General features: G+C 34.9%; 3 protein-coding genes across 10 annotated transcripts; 1 reads left to right on the top strand and 2 right to left on the bottom strand.

Annotated features, from left to right (window-relative positions):
- Window positions 1-1,470: 1,470 nt before the first annotated feature.
- On the top strand, window positions 1,471-6,886 carry LOC105647384 (putative receptor-like protein kinase At5g18500). 3 transcript variants are annotated; one of them, XR_016319659.1, is made up of 9 exons: window positions 1,471-2,015; window positions 2,370-3,063; window positions 3,184-3,288; window positions 3,448-3,570; window positions 3,640-3,810; window positions 3,978-4,107; window positions 5,570-5,782; window positions 6,138-6,307; window positions 6,536-6,886. XR_016319659.1 is itself a non-coding variant. In XM_012233447.4 (8 exons), exons 2-8 carry the CDS (start codon window positions 2,399-2,401, stop codon window positions 6,255-6,257), a joined length of 1,527 nt encoding a protein of 508 aa, XP_012088837.1. In that variant the 5' UTR covers window positions 1,471-2,015; window positions 2,370-2,398; the 3' UTR covers window positions 6,258-6,886. The 3 variants fall into 3 exon arrangements, 1 of the variants encoding a protein (XP_012088837.1); XR_001047526.4 differs by having other exon boundaries at window positions 6,489-6,886; XM_012233447.4 differs by having other exon boundaries at window positions 6,138-6,886.
- A 1,915-nt stretch (window positions 6,887-8,801) lies between these two features.
- On the bottom strand, window positions 8,802-11,192 carry LOC105647385 (S-adenosylmethionine synthase 1). Its single transcript, XM_012233448.3, has 2 exons — window positions 11,058-11,192; window positions 8,802-10,284 (listed from the first exon to the last, which is right to left on the bottom strand). Exon 2 carries the CDS (start codon window positions 10,274-10,276, stop codon window positions 9,095-9,097), a length of 1,182 nt encoding a protein of 393 aa, XP_012088838.1. The 5' UTR covers window positions 10,277-10,284; window positions 11,058-11,192; the 3' UTR covers window positions 8,802-9,094.
- A 1,628-nt stretch (window positions 11,193-12,820) lies between these two features.
- On the bottom strand, window positions 12,821-17,207 carry LOC105647386 (uncharacterized). Of its 6 annotated transcripts, none has more exons than XM_020684724.3 (9): window positions 16,994-17,204; window positions 16,778-16,838; window positions 16,276-16,458; window positions 15,788-16,090; window positions 15,230-15,438; window positions 15,092-15,140; window positions 14,902-14,991; window positions 14,727-14,789; window positions 12,821-14,545 (listed from the first exon to the last, which is right to left on the bottom strand). In XM_020684724.3, exons 3-9 carry the CDS (start codon window positions 16,441-16,443, stop codon window positions 13,010-13,012), a joined length of 2,418 nt encoding a protein of 805 aa, XP_020540383.1. In that variant the 5' UTR covers window positions 16,444-16,458; window positions 16,778-16,838; window positions 16,994-17,204; the 3' UTR covers window positions 12,821-13,009. The 6 variants fall into 6 exon arrangements, with proteins under 6 accessions (XP_020540383.1, XP_020540385.1, XP_012088839.1 ...); XM_020684726.3 differs by having other exon boundaries at window positions 16,276-16,453; XM_012233449.4 differs by lacking the exon at window positions 16,778-16,838 and having other exon boundaries at window positions 16,276-16,453; window positions 16,994-17,207.
- Window positions 17,208-18,916: the final 1,709 nt, after the last annotated feature.

Below are 18,916 nucleotides of genomic sequence, written 5' to 3'. Positions count from 1 at the left end.
TATACGACATGACATATTATTTATGGAAAATATTAAACAATTAATAATTATTAAAACAGTTAATTTATTAAAGTTTCGTACCTGATATTTCACTTTAATATACGACATAACATATTATTTATGGAAAATATTTATTTATATCGAGCGTATATAATCAATAAGTCTAATGATGAATTTGCCAAGAAATGCTATGAGGAATTTAGTATATATATATATATAGTTTTTTTTTTTTTAAATATTGGGAAGAGAGATTCGAATTTAAATTTATTATCGGATGATATATGCATTTACAGTTAATTATTCTTGTTTTGCATATATATATATATATATATAGTTAGATGCAGCTAAGCCTATGAAGGTCAGGACCTAGGTCACTGTGCAACCTCCTACAACCAAACAATAACTTGGTCCTCCAAGACCATACTATGTCAGCCCTGAAATTGAAGACTTTATTTATTTATTTATTATTATTTAATATCATTTTGGGCCAACCCTCAATATTCCACAAAATCCTTAGAATATTTAAATTCTATTGCCACTCAAATTCATCAGTTTCATCTTCTCATATATAGCTGGATTTTAGTCTTAGTAATTGATAATTGTCTTTTATAGGTTGTTGGAATTTATAAAATTTAAGTGATAAATTTAAATATTTTATGATATTCTTAAATTTTATTATGGTCTCAATTGTGTAAATTTGAAAAAAAATAAATCTATTTTATAATTTAGATTTTCTCTATTTGACCATTTTTTTATTAATAATAAAAGTTTAAAAAAGTAATATACATTCAAAAAATTTCCTTTTTAAATATATGAATTTTATTCTTCTAATTAAATATTAAATTTTATGGATTTTATAACCTGTGGACTTATCATTTCATTAATAAGTACTTAAATTACACTAATTCAAAAATATACCAAAAAAATTATAATTCAAAGACAATTATTAACACATATTTATATTAAATCATAATCACCAGTCATACCTTCTCTATCTTAAATGTGATGTTTGATCAACAAATTAATTATATGAAACAATTTTTGCAGATTCATTTACCATCACCAATAACCTACCTTGTAGACCCTTCAAAAAAAAAAAAAAAAAAAAAGGAAAAGTACCATATTAATCTATGAATCCTAATCTTGCTGATTTTAATTTATTTTATTTATTATTTGGAAAATATGAATGGTAGTGATGAAATGTAATCATTTTTAAGGCTTAAATTTCAGCATTAATTATAATTTTATCACAAATTTTTAATTTCAATAATTTTATAGTATAATTTTTATTTTCCAATTTTTTAATCTCAAACTCAACACAAGAAATAAAAGAAAAATGAATAAATTTACAAAAAAAAAAAAAGAGGGGAAAAAGAAAAATAAATAAATTTAAAAAGAGAGGGAGAGATATTGTAAAAGTTAGAGAAAAGAGTTAATAACTGATAATCAGTCATGCTCAAAACAGCAAATCAAGAAAATCCCAAGAAGACCTTACACATTTCCATGACTTCTCTTTTACTGTATGCAAATGGTAATGGATGTGTAATGTAAGGCATCGAAACTCACCACCTACCACTGATAACTCCATCCCTTCTTCTCTTATTATCTCTTCCCCACTACTCCACAAGAAAAAAATCCACCCCATTCACCACAATTTCCATGTCCATCATCTTCTTCTCTCTAGCACAACAAACATCAACAAGGACAATTGCCACTACAACAATAATCCCTTTTTCTTCTTGTCACTTTTGGCTTTGGGTTCACAGAAAGCTCCATCCCATCTTAGATTTGCTCTCATATTTGCCCCCCCAAGAGAGGAAATCTACTCTTTTTGGCTATATAGCTTCATTTTTTGACACTAGAATTGATTTGGGTTTCTTGGGCATTGGTTCCTTTTGACATTGGTTTTCTGGGTTTTGCTGGTCTGAGATCTGGTTTCTAAGAAGTTAATATGGTTAAGAGGTTTCAAAGATCTAGACTTTGACGGCTGCTCTTTTGAAGTTCATTGCAGAGAGGTAAGAGAATGAAGCCTTGTTCTTTCTTTTCTCTCTCTCACAACTTCTTTTTACTTGTTTTGTGATTCTATTTCACCAGAGACGGCCTAAATACATTGTATTATTTGATCTTGTGGTTTTTGCCTAGTGAAATGCTTATATTAGTATCTGTCCCTGCATCTTTTGTGTTAAAGTTTATTTTTATCTTAGAAGTTGTTGAAACTGGAAACTGGAAATATTGATTTTTTGAAAGTCATTTTGGACAAAGATTTTTTTTTTTTTTGTTACTCTAATTACTGCAGAAATACCATTCTCAATGTGGGGTTCTACATTGATGAAATTGCAACTTCTTTGTGTCTCATGTCAATTATGTAGGTTTTGGACATTTGGAAGAATAAAAAAAAATGGCCAATGATCTCAACACAGAAATGTCCAAGAAAACTGCCATTCTTGGTCTCAAGGTGTGGGAAGTGATTGGGATTTCTGTAGCATTATTTATCATAATTATACTCTCCATGTTGTCATTTTGCTTAACTTCACGAAAGAAGTCAAGAAGAGATGGAAACAAGCTTCCTCTTAGCCAAATCCCAACTGTTTCAAAGGAAATCAAGGAAGTTCGTGTGGAACAAGTATCAGCGAATGAATTTGTTCCTCGTGATGGGATTCTTCTTACAATTCATGATAAGACCAGCGATAAAGAATCAGACAAGGTCATGGTCCATCTGGGTATGGGGAAAGTGAAGAATGGAGACAATAGCAGTCAATCGGGTTCTTTTCATAATTTAGATAAAGATTGTGGATCACAATCAGGTGAAGAAGGGAGTTCTGGTACAGTAACAATATACAAACCTTCTTCTTCATATCCTATCACTGCTCCATCTCCTCTAAGCGGCCTGCCTGAATTCTCTCACTTGGGTTGGGGTCACTGGTTCACGTTGAGGGATCTTGAGCTTGCGACAAACCGGTTTTCCAAGGAAAATGTCCTTGGGGAGGGTGGATATGGAGTTGTCTATCGGGGACATTTGATCAATGGCACTCCCGTCGCAGTGAAAAAGATCCTGAACAATTTGTGAGTTTGACATTAGCTTTGTCAATTTCTTCTTCTTCTTCCTATATAATTTTTAAATGGTTTGTTATTCTTAATTCATTGAATTCTTATTCAATTGAACTCTCTAATTCCTTTCTTTAGGGGCCAAGCAGAAAAGGAGTTCAGGGTGGAAGTTGAAGCGATTGGCCATGTGCGCCACAAGAATTTGGTTCGCCTTCTGGGATATTGCATGGAAGGGACTCACAGGTATATTTCTTTCTCAAATGCAGTACTTCATGATATGGGTTTCAGTCGAGGTTCATGTCTACGAAATTAGGTTAAGTATCAGGGTTTTAGCTTGCTTCTCCATAGTGCATATGTTTATATTGTTCTTATCTAATAGTCTCTTTGTGAAAATGACTGCAGGATGTTGGTTTATGAATATGTCAACAATGGAAATTTGGAACAATGGCTTCATGGAGCTATGCGCCACCATGGATATCTTACTTGGGAGGCCCGCATGAAGGTTCTACTTGGCACAGCTAAGGCGTAAGTCAATTTCATTTCGTCTCTTTTCAGAGTTCTGGTTTCCATGTTGACTCGTTATGTTTCTTGCAGTCTTGCTTATTTGCACGAGGCCATTGAGCCAAAGGTGGTGCATCGAGACATTAAATCAAGTAATATATTAATCGATGATGATTTTAATGCCAAGGTCTCTGATTTTGGCCTGGCCAAGTTGCTTGGAGCTGGCAAAAGCCATGTAACAACTAGAGTTATGGGAACATTTGGGTAAATTTTATTTATTTATTTTTCAAATTCTTGATGGTGCCTAGTCAATAATGCTCCAGTTTTTGTTGCCCTTTCTTCCTTTTATTTCTTATTTTTTGACAGTAGAGGAATAAATAACTTTTGAATCCATCCTATGCTTCTTTCTCTCATAAATATTACTTTTGCAGATACGTGGCCCCTGAATATGCAAATACTGGTCTTTTGAATGAAAAAAGTGATGTTTATAGCTTTGGGGTATTGCTCTTGGAAGCTATTACTGGAAGAGATCCTGTTGACTATGGTCGTCCTGCCCATGAGGTGTGCAATAGTTGTACATGTGTTGAATTTGTTCAATTGCTGAATATGCAGTTAGTGGCATCAATAAGCATTGACAAGTTACTGCATCCATAATCTCTGATTAACTTGTTGCTGCTGCTGCATGAGTTCTGATCCCATAGACTAGACTGTTTTTGAGACCGACCTCATTAACTTCACTTCTGTTTATTGTATTTGATCTGCTTCTGGGCTTCCTAAATTTGTCAATAAGTAGATTGAGTAGCTTCTGTTCTTCTTGATAGATGGGATACAATGACCAGAGCCAAGATCTTAGAATAATATCTCCTATTTCTGTAATGCTGAAAGAAATGCATTTGAAACCTAATAGCCTTAACTTGGACTAACTAAAGGAAGGTTTGTAGTTGATTGGGCCAACCCATCTACGCATTCTTTTAGACTTGCCTTTTGGTTTTGGGCGCTAATGGTGTTTTTTTCCTAAATTATGGACTTCATACACACCCGTAGAGAATTGATTGTGATGATTTTTGGAACCATGAATTGAGTGAATAAATTTTGTCCAATGTTTAAAACAGAATAGTTCGTGTGAAACAAAAAGGAAATATCACAAACACATGATGCTATCAAGAATAGATCAAATTACTTCACTCTCTATTTTATCTTACCTCCTTTTCACTCTCTATTTTATCTTACCTCCTTTTCCTTGCAATTATTGGGGGCTGCATAATTGGTGGAGCCACTCTTTCCCCTGTGAGCCCAGCTTAGCTTTTCAAACCTGAGACCTCTAAGTTGGAATGCCAGTTTTGACCCATTGGTTTTTAAGTTCTGATTATACACTTCGGAAAAGTTTGTTAAATTACTAGTGGATTGTCTCCATTTTCATTTTTTCCAGTTGTAGTTTTGGGAGACACGGTCCTGTTCTTGTTTGTTTTATTTGTATTGTACTAATGGAATAACCTTTCAATTCAGAAGTATTCACTTGGTTTTTCGGAAAGTTCATTTCCTTGGACTAGTCTGGATGATGTTGTTCCTGAGACCACTTCTACATATAGTGCCGTTCCTATTTTCTATCGGGTGCAAGTAGGACATCTTGAAGTAATTCTTATTCTGCTTACAAGATGAGCTTATTTTGTTTCTGATGTTATTTTTCATGGTTGGGATAACAAGATCATAAAGGATGAAGTTGTCCCATCAAAATGCTCTGAACAACAATGTGAACATTTTAAGTTTCACAAGATATTAACAGTCAAGTGGATCACTAGTTTTCCAAGTTAGCCATTTCCACATTCATCATTGTCTTTCCAACTTTATATATAGGCTTTGTGAGGAATGCTGTTCCATCCCATCAAGCTTCTCATGTAATTATGAAAGACTCAATACCTTCATAAGCTGAAGCCCCATGTATTTGATCATTTTCACTCTGGGATGTCTCACTCACATTAGCAGATTTTGGAGTGTATCATTCATAAAAACGTCTTGCTTGCAGGTAAATCTTGTTGATTGGCTAAAAATGATGGTTGGAAGTAGGCGGTCTGAAGAAGTTGTAGATCCAAATATTGAGGCAAGGCCATCAACAAGAGCTCTAAAGCGGGCCCTCTTGACTGCTTTGAGATGTGTTGATCCTGATTCCGAAAAAAGACCTAAGATGGGCCAAGTTGTTCGAATGCTTGAATCTGAGGAGTATCCTATTCCAAGAGAGGTTAGTTTCTGTTTTCAATTCTATAGCACAAAGATGGATCTAATACATCTAAAGTTAAAAAAAATCTAAAAGAAAGATGCAACAATCTTGCATATGGCTGGGCTGCAGCCATCATCTTCTTTTTCATAGATCATTGTCAACATATAGTCAAAATATCATTCTTGGAGATGCCCGTGATACCACCATGTTCTCATGAAAGCATTAAATGGTCTTTCATAAACCTTACCTGGCTTTCATTGACTGGTTGCAATCTTTGATCTTGTTTTTGGTTCACAATTACTTTTCAACTGTTTAAAATAAAAAATCTAAAATGTGACTTTTGGATGGATTCTGAGTTGAATTTGTGAATTTTCAGGATCGTAGACATCGAAGAACACATGGAGGAGGTAGTATGGAGATTGAATCTCAGAAAGAGAATTCTGACACTGATCGCAGTGATTACCCGGGTTCAAGACCAGAGAGCAGGCGAATATAATATGGTGACATGGTGTTTAGGGAAGGGATTTGAGGAACTTATAAACTGAGGTGGATAATTCTTACAATTTTTTAGGCTCTTTAAATTCTTGGGGTTGCCTCTATATAAAGCTGTTGATACCTAGGACATGGGATGGGGTAGGAAGTGATATTTTTTATTTTTTATTTTCTTTCTTTTTTTTATTTTGTTGTTTTCTTTTGGCTCTTTTTTTTCTCTCTTTTCTTAATGTAGATGGAGAAATGAATGATTTGTTTATGTATGGAATTGGTGTTGTGAAGAACCCATGTCATTGGAGGTGTGTACAGAATTGGTTAGCCTTTTCAAGATTGTTGATCTGATGTTCGGACCAGCAGAAGAGACTCCCAAATGGCCACTTTGATAGCTAAATCTTCTGTTACTCTTTATTATCATATTACTCCCTAGTGAACATAGAAACAAGAGTGATTTGAGAAAATATGGACTCCCATTTAGTTTCTTTGTTCAGAGCTGCAAATGAAAAGTAGGTGATGATGATTGAAATCTTGAAGTCCTTGCCTTCTTTTTGAAGGACAAAATTGTAGAAATCTTTCAAGAAAAGATTTAATGTAGAATGGTTTTTTGACATAATGAAATATTTGCAGTATATGATATGATTGTTGTCAGTTTTACTACGACTTGCTATATTCTGCTAGATTGAGGAATTTTTCTTTGTTGGTAAAGCGACAGGTCATCCAAACCTCGGTTACTAAATTCGCGCTAGCATGCTAATGTTTTTATTTAACGGCTAGTCCACGTGTATTTTAATATTTAAAAACTGCTTTGTCTTTCTTCCTGTTAGTCAAACAATTATTTATTGCATATGAATTATAAAGGGTAAAGGCTATTCAAATTAAAGAAGGTTTATTGGATTAAAATTCTGTTAGATTTTAAATGATTTTAGAACTTCAATGGTATTTAATTTTGAATTTTTTGGAGTTTATTAAAATCTTGTGGTATTTAAATCAGACTCTTATAAAATCTATACAAATTTAATGGTATTGAAAAACTTATTGATTTAGAATGATTTTTATAAAATTATTGATTTCGTTGGATTTTAAGATGTTAGGTATGAATGAAAAAGTTATTCACAAATTCATTTTCCTATTCAAACATTTTAAAAATCTTTTAAAATCTAAAAGAAGTCTTCATCTAATACGTCTTTTAATAAGGGTGGAAGCGAAATAGGTATCCGTAAATTTTAAACATATTCGTTCTAAACCCATTTAAATACCCTTTTAAGTACTCATTTAAACTTTACTATCCGTATCTATCCAAAACTCATTTCAAGTACCTCTGGGTAAGGTGTCCGCGAATTTTAAACTAGTCAAATTTGAATTTATTTTGAAATATATCTTTTACAAATAATGGATAGAGTACCCGTGGATAAGGCGCGGGTACCCATTACTGAACCTGTTTAATATAGCGATTAATGGATAGTGGGTATCCAAATATCTATACACTTATCCTACTTGTATCCATTATGAGCAGTACACGTAACTTACATGTAGTAATTTCACTACCCATATTCGTTACGGATAGTAATTTCACTATCCATATCCGTTCAAAACCTATAACTGCTCATATCCTCTTTACACGAATCGGAGCGGAGAAGGTACCCTAAAATACCTATACTACCTCCATCACTATCCATATATAACTGCTAATGGTGGTTGCTAATTTTCAAATATATTTAAATCCACGATTTTTTGACGAGATAGTCGCCGCTCAGTTAAGAGACGAGAAGTCTGCGATCTTCTAACCACATCGTGACTGTTCTGGGAGCACGGGATGGCCACTGGCGACGCTGGCCATTGCTAGCCTTTCACTGTCGATGATAGTAAGGTTTTAACGAAGAAAAAAAAAAAGATTTTGGAGCATATTTACTTTTTTATCTCTTATTATTTTTCAGTTATTCAATTGGAACCTAAAATCTTTTAATTTGTTCAATTAGGTCCTGAAATTAATTTTCATTAGATATATAAAAATTATTATAATTTCATCGAAGTCAATTAAAATCTATAAAAAAAATCTCACAAATTCCATAAAACTCTTAGAATTCTAGTGAAATTTATGAAAATCATAAGAAATCCTTCACTTTCATCAAACTCAATAATTTCGTTTAAAATCTTACACAATCCTAATTCAATACACCAACATAAAGTTCGAAGCAAATCCTAATCTATAATTTTAGGTTGTCGTGTGAAGGTGTATTTTCTCATAATGTTTAAAAATTTTATCTCGTAATCATGAAATTGTTTTTTTCCCTTAACCAGCCAAAGAGAGTGCTGCGTTCTTCCTCTCACTATTAGCATAATATCATCTACATGGTTTTTTTGTCTTCTTTTAACCTTTTCTTTTTTTTCCAAAAACATTAGATTTTGTAAATAAATGAACTTGGAATCCATTTCCATTGTAAAAGATGAAATTATTGTGGAAATTTTACTCCTTTAATTAACAAATTTCATAACCATCCAAGAAAAGTTGGCTCCTTTTTGCAGTGACTAGTAAAGAATGAACCCATCCAAATCAAGAAGAATGAATGATAGTTTCCATTATCAATCAATGGGCCTTGTATCAATGCTGCTCTGCAGCTGACTCTTCATATTCCTATTCTCTTTTCCAGCTATCACCCAAAGGCAGCCCCTCTCTACTTTACATGCTTTCTTCAAGTAAAATTCAGACCACATATATATTCTTATATATGGAAAAGAAAAGTAAACAAAAGCAAACCAAAAAATAAAACGAAAATAAAAGCAAAAACAAGCAAACGATAGGAGATTTTTTTGGGGCAAAGAAGCTGCAACGGGCAAATGCGAAGTTTAGTCTTGAGGCTTCTCCCATTTGAGGGGCTTCACCACCTCCCATGTGAAGTCAGCGTCATCCCTTCCAAAGTGACCATAGGCAGCTGTCTTCAAGAACCTACCATTGCCGCCTCTCTTGAGATCTAAGTTAATAGCAATCATACCAGGCCTGAAGTCGAAGTTTTCTTTTACAATCTTGAGAATCTCCTTGTCTGGGATCTTTCCGGTGCCATAGGAATCAACAAACACGGATAATGGTTCTGGCACGCCAATAGCATAAGACACTTGAACAATGCATCTGCGAGCAAGCCCATTTGCAACAATGCTCTTGGCAGCCTGCCTAACAATGTAGGCACCACTCCTGTCTACTTTGGTGGGATCCTTGCCAGAGAATGCACCACCTCCGTGGGCTCCCCAGCCACCGTAGGTATCAATGATAATCTTGCGACCGGTGAGTCCAGCGTCACCGTGAGGACCACCAATGACAAACCTGCCTGATGGGTTAAGATGGAAGATGGTCTTCTCATCAAGGTACTTCTCAGGGATCACAGGCTTAATAACATGCTCTTTCAAATCAGCTGCAATCTCATCGTTAGTGACAGTTTCATCATGTTGGGTTGAAATGAGAACAGTGTGTACACGCACTGGAACCATTGCACCATTGTCATTGTAGTACTCGACAGTGACTTGGGTTTTGCCATCAGGTCTCAACCAAGGGCAGGTGCCGTTCTTGCGGACGTCAGTGAGGCGGGCACCAAGCTTGGTTGCAAGAACATGACTAAGGGGCATAAACTCGGGGGTTTCATCAGTGGCATAACCAAACATGTGACCTTGGTCACCAGCACCAATCTCCTCAGGCCGCTTGGTAAGATGGCCATGGACACCCTGAGCAATATCAGGGCTCTGCTGCTCAATGTAAACTAGGACCTTGCATTTGTCAGCATCAAGACCAACATCATCAGAAACAAATCCAATTGAACGGCAGGTGTCACGAACAATCTTTTCATAGTCTACATTGGCTTTGGTTGTGATCTCACCAAAGACCATGACCATGTTGGTCTTGGTGCAAGTCTCGCAAGCAACCTTGCTGTCAGGATCTTGCTCAAGGCAAGCATCGAGGATGGCATCTGAAACCTGATCGCAAAGCTTGTCGGGATGGCCCTCGTTAACAGATTCGGAAGTGAATAGGAAGGTCTCCATTCTTGCAACTGAAAAGCACAAACCAAATTCAAAAGTCAGAAAACTCATTGGGTGGAGTCTCAAAGAACTGGGAGAAGCAAATTAAAATACCTTAAAAAAAATAATATTAAGACAAGCATCTGCAGAACAATTAATAAGATCTCAAGGAACATGTTCACTTAATAACCTTCATAATTTAAAAGAATACCAAATTTTAAGATCCCATGATATAAGAATAAGACTACATTAAGCTAATCTTCAAATGCATAAATATTCATTTGTAGCTATCAAGCACATGAAGATGTAAAGTGTCAGTTCAATCAATTTCAAGTTTAATTCAATACAGAACTTGTAAAAACTATATCTAAAATCCTGCCAGCAATTCCGGGTTTAGAAACACTGCCATCATTTTCATTTCTGCCATAAAAAAAAAAAAAAAAAAAAAAAAAAGAAAAAAAAAAAGAACTTATGGATCTGTCCAGCCATACCCAAAGTCCGTTCACAAAACCAATCAAACCGCAAGTAACACCGATTACAAGTTCAAAAAAATTGACTTGCACAAGTAAAAAGCCGCCCCCATATCCAGTTAAAATAAACAAAGGGATACAAAATTCAATAAAAACAAAAAGCCATTGTAATAACTGCTCAGATCTAATAAAAAAAATGCAAACATCTAAAACAAGGGGTAATCTTTAGCGATTCTGCTCTCAGTAAGATCAAAACGGAAGGACCCAGCACAAGACAAATTGAAAAACAAGAACCAAGAAGAAGATTTGAAAAGAACCCAAGCATGAAAATGTACCTGAACCAAAAACACAAGAGAGAGCAGATCTAGGATTTTGGCTTAGAAGCGAAAGCAGAGATCTTTCAACGAGTCCTTTAGCAAAGAAGAACTCTTGGCGACTTTTACAGATTTGCTTTGCCTCCAAATTTATAGACGAATGGTTTTTCAGTTGAATTATTCATTTCTTTTTTAGCATATGATTACGCGTTACCCAGGGCCCACATTCGAAGCTCGGGAGCTGTTAGTAGAAAAGATCTCAGCCGTTGGAAGTGAAAAGTGGATGGTGAAGATTAAAAAGAGTCGGTGGAGGAAAACGACCGGAAATGACCCACTGGCTCACCTGGACAACCGGTGGCTTCCGGTTTTCACCAACCTCGTTATTTCATTTTTTTTATTCTAATATTTTTCACCAACCTCTTCTGGCTTGTTGACCCAAAATTATGTTGGTTAGAGAAGAAGGTTGTTGGTACTTGTTTTTGACCTCTAAAACCAATTTCATATTAGTGGGATTTTTCATTTAATGACGTAAGATAATTAGCTCATAAATATAAAATTATATTTTATATTACGAAAACGGTAGACAAATTTACTGTTGATAGGAACAGTAAAAAATTTTTGAATTTTGTTTTGATAAGTTTACCTTTACATTTGTACAAGAAGCATGAGATGGCAAAGTTAGGTAAATCTACAAGCAGTTGTTACTATGTTATGAATTATCACATTTATGAAGTGATAAATATGAGTTTAAAAAAAAATCGTGAAAAATAATCTTTACGTTTAGTAAAAGATAATGATAAAATTTTAAAAATTAATTAAGATTTTTTATTTTTTTCTATGAGATATATATATATATATATATTGCTAATGCTAACAAATCTACCATGTTAGGCACTGCCGACACTCATAGAAAGTGCCACGTGTATTGTATTAAGTGGGCCAATTTTGATTTACTAGAAAAATGTTAAAATTACAAATTTTTTAAAATATTGTTTAGACTTTTTTTTTTTTTTGAGTACATGATAATAAATATTTTAATAAAAATTATTTTTTATTAATTTAATTTGAAAGTCGATTCATAGACTGATGTGGGGAAGTGAATTTATGAATTGCACATGCAAAAACATGCTTCTTTTAGACTTTTGCCCATTAAGAAAAGCAATAGATTGATACATCTGGATCTTATTAAATTAATTAATAAATGCAAAATGCATTATAATATATTATTAAACATTATAAAAACAATCATGGTTTTGTGGGTACACATATGCAAGAATCATGCAGCTTCCTAGTGCCAACCCAACGTATCTTATATTTAAAACTTCTCATAGATATATGTATTTTGAAATTATAAATTTTAATAATATTTTATATTAATAATAATAATTTTTTACAAATTTTAATTTTTATAAACAAAAATACTATTTTTATAATTTAGAATAACTGAGATATTGGCATTTTATGTTTAAAATGTATTGAAAAATAAAATAAAATAATAAGAGGAGGAAAAGGCCTAAATAATTAAACGTTCAATAATAGAGTCCAGAACCAACCATCCCAAGACCAGGACACAATTGTAGGCCCAACCAAAATCCACAGCCCTATCTTGTGATTTGTTGTTTCAGTGCAAACCATATCTCCCTGTCCCTCTATATTTGAAGAGGAAAAAGAAATCGAACCACTATGTCCAAAATTAAAATATGATGCGATCTGTATTGATTAGAAGAAATCAGTGAAAATTTGGACATTTTTCCCAAAAGCCAAATACATGAATAATACCCTCGTTTTAATTGTGAGACGCTATAAAATTATATCTATTAAATATTTTAATTTATAAAAAATAATTCCATTAAATATTTAATACATGAATATCGGTTAAGCAATAATCGCTCTTCAAACTTAAAGTAACACTAACTTTAAGGCACCTTAGACAAGGCCACTTTCTATACGTACAAGCACTTCTATTGAGCTGTTCACTTTGTTGGGTCTCTTTGGCTCATAACCACAAGTCTCCGGCCTCCCCCATTTCGCCAAACTCCATGAACTGGCAATGTTCTAGGTGTGTTCTTCTTCAAACATGTTGTTTCTCCCTTCTCATCAGGATTGCCATCATCTGGAAATGCAGTTGCTGAAGAATCACCAAGGCGGTTTGTAAGGAACTTCGACATTTTTTTTCTAGGTTTGTTTCCTCCTCCCCCTGGTCCCACGTTCTTCTTTAGGCAGCCACTATTTGACTGAGCATCATTCTCAATCTTTAGCTCCATAGGTGAATTTAAGTTGGCTCCAGCATCAAACAAAATCTTTGATTTTCCCTTCACAGAATGAGGCATATGGTCTGCTTCTTTATGACTAAACTGCAAGTTATTTTCTGAGCTATAGCTCCCATTGTCTTCACATAGCTCTTTACCCTTCTTTGTATTTTTCTTGCCTTCGGATTCAATTCTCAAACCAGTTTCGTTTGAGCCGTTCCTCCTTGTATTATATTTATGAATCTCAACAAGCTCTCTTTGTTTCTGAGTGTTGGGACAAAGCATAGCTAGCTCAAGAACCAGATGCGACAGGCCAAATTGATGCACGTAGGCAAGATATTCCCCAGTGTCAATTAAATCCTGGTTATACTCTACTGATAATATTTTAAATGCAGCAAATTTGTCATTGTCTAAATCTAATGCAGAACGAATTTTTTCCACCAGAATCTTATTAGCAGATCGAACATCTTCAACTTTCAATAACAGCTGGCTATTTGTAGTTACCTTGTCATCTTGGGAGTTGGAAATAGATTTGCTACGAGATTCTATTTCTACAAGATTTGTGGCTGAAGAAGAGGGACTGATCTTGCTGGTGTTACTTTTAGTCCTTGATGAACTTGCACCATTAAAAGACGAGACAATTACATTAGCTGTTGATGTTACAGACTGAATGGAGCTTGCATGACTAGATTGTACGTATCCACTACTAGTTCCCGGCTTATTCTGGGAAGAACATGGAGAACTAGATGATGATAAATGCCCAGATTTTAACACAGGCCTTGATTGGTAAGAAAGGCTGGCTGATGACGTAGAATGACGACCTGTTGTCCTTGAAGCCCCAGAACCATTGAGAACTTTTACAGTGTTCTGGTTACGCAGTCGAGCAGCCATTGTGTTCCCATTCATCCCACCCTTAGCATTTCTTATTCTTCTTACACTACTGCTTGGAGCCATCGGAAGCGGTGGAAACGATGATTCCTCCAGCAGGGTGCCTGTAGAGTTTTGACTTAATGCCTGACAACTTCTTGAAGGTGCCTCAGAATCTGTAGTAGCTAGTGTCTTAAACATCGAGTCAATATCACATGTTCCTCTGTGATTCGAAATTGCTTGAGTATTCAAGGAAGATTCATCAAACCTTACAGCATTAGCTGTCTCGAGACCAACTTGCATAGTCATTGATGATGAGCTTGAATGATTTCGGCTATCTCTATGACGTCTATCTTGTTCAGCACGCCATTGATATCGGAAGCTCATTGGAATCTGATCATATAAAAAAAAGAAGGGCTTGTCAGTATCTGGATTCAGGAAGAGTATATCCATGGTAACAAAGGAAGAAATATTTTAATTTCGAAAATTTCATAAAGAGCTCGTATAAAGGGGAGACCATAACATAAGAAGAACCAGACTATAAATCCACCATTGTTAAAAAGTCTATACCTACCTGTAGTGCAGCATTACGCTTGGACCGAGACATACGCCCCCCATGTTCCATGGCACCATGCCTCTATGGATAACAGAGGTATATAAAAGAACCAACGTTATATTGCGCACTCCAAAATTCAAAATATGCTCAGTAAAAGAAAAAATGTATGTATACAAAGTATGCTAAAAAACACCTTCATTTCTGGTTCAGATGCAAAAACTATGAACTTTTTTGCAAGGCAGGCTTCATCTTCACACAAGAAATGTCCTTGACGAAAATGGTTCTGAGCAACAAGCTTATGTCAATTAAACAAGAATAATATTTCATGGAAGTACAGTGACAATCACATAATTTAAACACTGCAAAACCTAAGCATAACTAACCTCCAAGTCATTGTAATCATTATAATATTCATATTGTCCTGGATGCTGCCTGCATTGAGCAAGTCAACTGAAAGCATGCATTTGATGATTCAAAACAGCAAAATGAAAAATTAAATTTCTTAAAAGGCAAGGGAGCACCTTTGGCATATATGGCAAGTAAAATGTTCAGTAGACATATGTGAATAAAGCTCATTATCCCCATAGAACGGGTTGTGGCAGAATTTACACGTGGGATGGCCCATGAATCCACCTCTTTCACTTTCACTGCCATCAACCACCGAGTCACCAGTCTTCACATGTTGACTTAATTGTGCTCTATCATACAACTTTTGCTCACTTATAAATATCTGGTTCAAAATCCAGTTGAAGTTAGAGAATGCAATTATTAATTTTAATGCTTCTAGGATTGAAAGAAAGTGAAACAGGAACATGAAGCTGAAACAAATGTAAGTATAGAATTCTAAGATTTTGATTTAGTATGAGATGAGGCAACTTTGAGTTTGGAATCAAATTCTGTTTTATTATTTTCCTTATCATAAATTTAGCCGCTTATTTACTAAAAGGGAAGCACTAAAAAAGTTGTTTCTGAATGTTATATTGCTATTCGACTCCATGCTTCTGTAAGAAAAAGAATTCTAAAGGAAATCACTTAGTTACCAGTACTATCATACTAACTTCCATGCACATGCAGCTTACCTTCCTGCCTTCCAAACACAGACTGCACATAAACAGTCTATGCTCATGGGACAAATGAATCTTCAGCTGCTCAATGTTATTAAAATCCCCTATCCTTTTAGATCCTCCATTCGATTGTTCATTCCTTTTATCACAAACAATGCATGATAGTCTGCACATAGCCTTTATCATATTGTAGTGGTCCAAATCATCAAAATATGCTTGTGTGCCTTCATGAAACCAATACTGCCCAACTTGTCCTTCAATTGGATTGGCTGGGAGAGCAGAGAAGTCATTTATCATCCTCGTATAATCTCCCATAGCCTAAAAGGGGCCAAAATGAAGATCACATTATCTTCATTCCAAAATAAGAGACATAAAGCACTGAATCATATCCCTGAAATTAACTTGAGTATCTAACACAAGACATATAGGAATCATATATAAACATGAAAAATCATGCAGGCCAAATGTGAATTATATCTGAGATTGAAATCAAAATGCCTAACCTTGGTGACAAAGATGACAGAAGATTCAGATTTGCAAATGCAGCAACATTGATCATTGCAGATAAAACGGAGACGAATAATGCAGGTAGAGCAGACCTCCCGATGGGCACACGGTCCATATGCAACCCACTCAAGTGTCTCAGCACATACAGCACAACTATCATCCATTGCCACTGTCCTGCTCTTTTAGAGGCACAAAGATTGAAAGATTAGTGGCTTCACTAACGAATAAAATTGGTAGAATTAGATGGTCTTTTTAACTTCATCGTATAAACAGAACCGTAACAGTTTCAAATTAAACCTAAAAATGCAGCACATAAACCATCTCGTCTCAAGAAAAATTTACTGCTAAGAACTTAACAGTTGATCGATGCTTAATTATAAAATTTGCTTGATCATGAAACAGTTGACTAATGCTTCAGTATAGGTAAAACCCAGAAATCCAATATCCAGATTCTCATAGAAACTGATCGGTAGAGAAAAAAGAAAAAAGAACAGTTACCTGAAGAGCCACTTAATTATAATGTATGCAAGAACGATGTAAACACCGAACAAGAACAGATCTATAAAGGGGGAAAAATGGAATTAACATGTGAATTAGGGTTTGCAAGAGAATTGAAAATTCGATTTTGTTATACTTTTGCTACAGTGTTTTCTTTGTTTTTCAGGAATAAAGTAATCAAAAGAAAACAGAGGAAATAATGGATTTTTATTTTACCTCACCAATACGTTTTCTGTTTTCAAAGCGTCGTTTTTCTCGGTAACCAAACAGAACATTGGGTAAACGGAGTGAAATAGGTGCCAATGACAATGAGTAGGATGGTAGAGAAGGTGCTTCACTGTCAGTAACCTTAAATATTCTTCTTCTTTCTTAATTACGACTTTTGTGTTTCCGAAGCAAGCAAAGGAAATATGAAATTAAAAGGAAGTTTAAGCGGTAATATCACAGAGATTTATCATATCAATGACTTTCATTGAAATTGAAATGATAAAGTAATTTTTTTTTAATGATAATTAATGATTTAATATATATAAATGTAAATAAAATTTTATTATGAGCTAAATAGAAAATTAAATATTTATTAATAATGCTAATAGGTTGATTTTGAGAGTTTTGGCAAGTTAAGAAGAGTATTGTGCATACTGTGTAGTCTATCGTACCACATTTAGGTATTTTCCACCTCTTAATCCATAAAAAATGCAATTTATTAATAATGATTAGAAAGTTAAAGAATACAAATAAAAACTTTATGTTATATTCCATTCTTTGAAGAAAAAAAATATTTGTTGAAGAAACCAAACAGATTAAAAACAGTAACGCACAAAGTTGAAAGTTAAAGAAACAGAAAGAGAGCAAGAATGCATTATAAGAATTCTTGATACTATTCGATTAGATAATTGACCACACTACAGATCACAAACCCCTTGAAACCCAAAACCCAGAAACTGTAAAATAGTACACCAAACTGAAGGGAAATATAAAAACTGCCACCCCACATACACAAACACTAAAGAACCTACAACATTCATGGTGGCGAGCCAACAGCACCACCAGGAAGAGTGGGTCGGACCCTGACACAACCAACCCCAGGAAAGGAACAAAACCCAGATGGTCCTAATGCAATAGTTGGACCAAAAGGGGTTGGGATTACTGAACCAGTCCCTCCAAAGCTTCCAAAGTAGTTCTGTGGGTAGTCAACTTTCTCCTTGAGTCTTCTTGCTCCTTCAACTTCCATGGCAGGTAAAACCAGAAACATGGTGAGGATCACCGCCGCCAACTTAGCAGCTCTCTCCATCTTTACTTTCTTGCACACTCTGTTTTTTACTTGCAATGTATGAAGATATAAAGAAGCCAAGCCATCCCCCACACAATGCAGGTAACCAATTCTGTTGGAAAATTTATTAGAGGTAACAGGTTCTGTATTTGTGTCAGTAGCAAACAATGTGTAATGGACATTGACTGCCTTTTGGCTTCTGCAGTAAATATACTTCCATTTTCTTGACCTGTCTCTTACAATTTCTACCTACTGCCTGATACATTAATTCCTTTAAAAAGAATTTTAATTTTAGATTAAAAAGAATGAAAAGGAAAAGAAAAGAAAGCAGTTCGGACGTGTCACAAAGTAGATGGTCGGTCATCTGTCTTGAGGTAAGCAATGAGTAGTTCTCATAACAACCCCACTGTTAATTCTGAGCGGGTAAAAAATAAGAAAAGAAAGCACAGAAATCGAAAGGTTGCGCCAATTCCAAAAGTGAAATTCAGAAAATGCTTTCCTTTTCTCTATCTCTTCCTCTTCCTCAGTTCGACCTAATTTTACAGAGAGTACAACTTACGTCTTCCTCAATTTCCTGTGTCAATTACCATAATCATCATCATCATCATCATCATCAACAACAACAGCAACAACTTCTGGGTATAATTAGCGGATGATGAGATGTGTCTTTTCTGACTCACAGGTAGCAATTAGGATCACGGAAATTGGAAAGTGCAAGTTTTGTGGTAGCTACTAAAATCTGGTCGATAAGGTACAATTCCATCGTCTTTTCAACGACTTACAATTGTATGCCCAGTAAATTCTTCTGTTGCTAATCAGGTTGGCCGACCAGATTAGCCTGGCCTTTGTCTTCCGAAACTTGTTAT

This window comes from Jatropha curcas, chromosome 2 (assembly GCF_041381405.1).
Source record: "Jatropha curcas cultivar XTBG-Jc1 chromosome 2, XTBG_Jcur_1.0, whole genome shotgun sequence".
NCBI lineage: Eukaryota > Viridiplantae > Streptophyta > Magnoliopsida > Malpighiales > Euphorbiaceae > Jatropha > Jatropha curcas.
This window is presented reverse-complemented; position numbering and strand designations above follow the sequence as displayed.

What these genes read in the sequence shown, in the direction of transcription:
- LOC105647384 (XM_012233447.4), top strand. Translation starts at nt 2,399, where the DNA reads ATGGCCAATGATCTCAACACAGAAATGTCCAAGAAAACTGCCATTCTT. An exon ending in TGCATGGAAGGGACTCACAG is followed by an intron (nt 3,289 to 3,447) that starts GTATATTTCTTT and finishes AAATGACTGCAG; the next exon opens with GATGTTGGTTTATGAATATG. An exon ending in AGAGTTATGGGAACATTTGG is followed by an intron (nt 3,811 to 3,977) that starts GTAAATTTTATT and finishes TTACTTTTGCAG; the next exon opens with ATACGTGGCCCCTGAATATG.
- LOC105647385 (XM_012233448.3), bottom strand. Translation starts at nt 10,276, where the DNA reads ATGGAGACCTTCCTATTCACTTCCGAATCTGTTAACGAGGGCCATCCC.
- LOC105647386 (XM_012233449.4), bottom strand. Translation starts at nt 17,052, where the DNA reads ATGTTCTGTTTGGTTACCGAGAAAAACGACGCTTTGAAAACAGAAAAC. An exon ending in CATCTGAACCAGAAATGAAG is followed by an intron (nt 14,790 to 14,901) that starts GTGTTTTTTAGC and finishes TGTTATCCATAG; the next exon opens with AGGCATGGTGCCATGGAACA. An exon ending in AGCGTAATGCTGCACTACAG is followed by an intron (nt 14,546 to 14,726) that starts GTAGGTATAGAC and finishes TTATATGATCAG; the next exon opens with ATTCCAATGAGCTTCCGATA.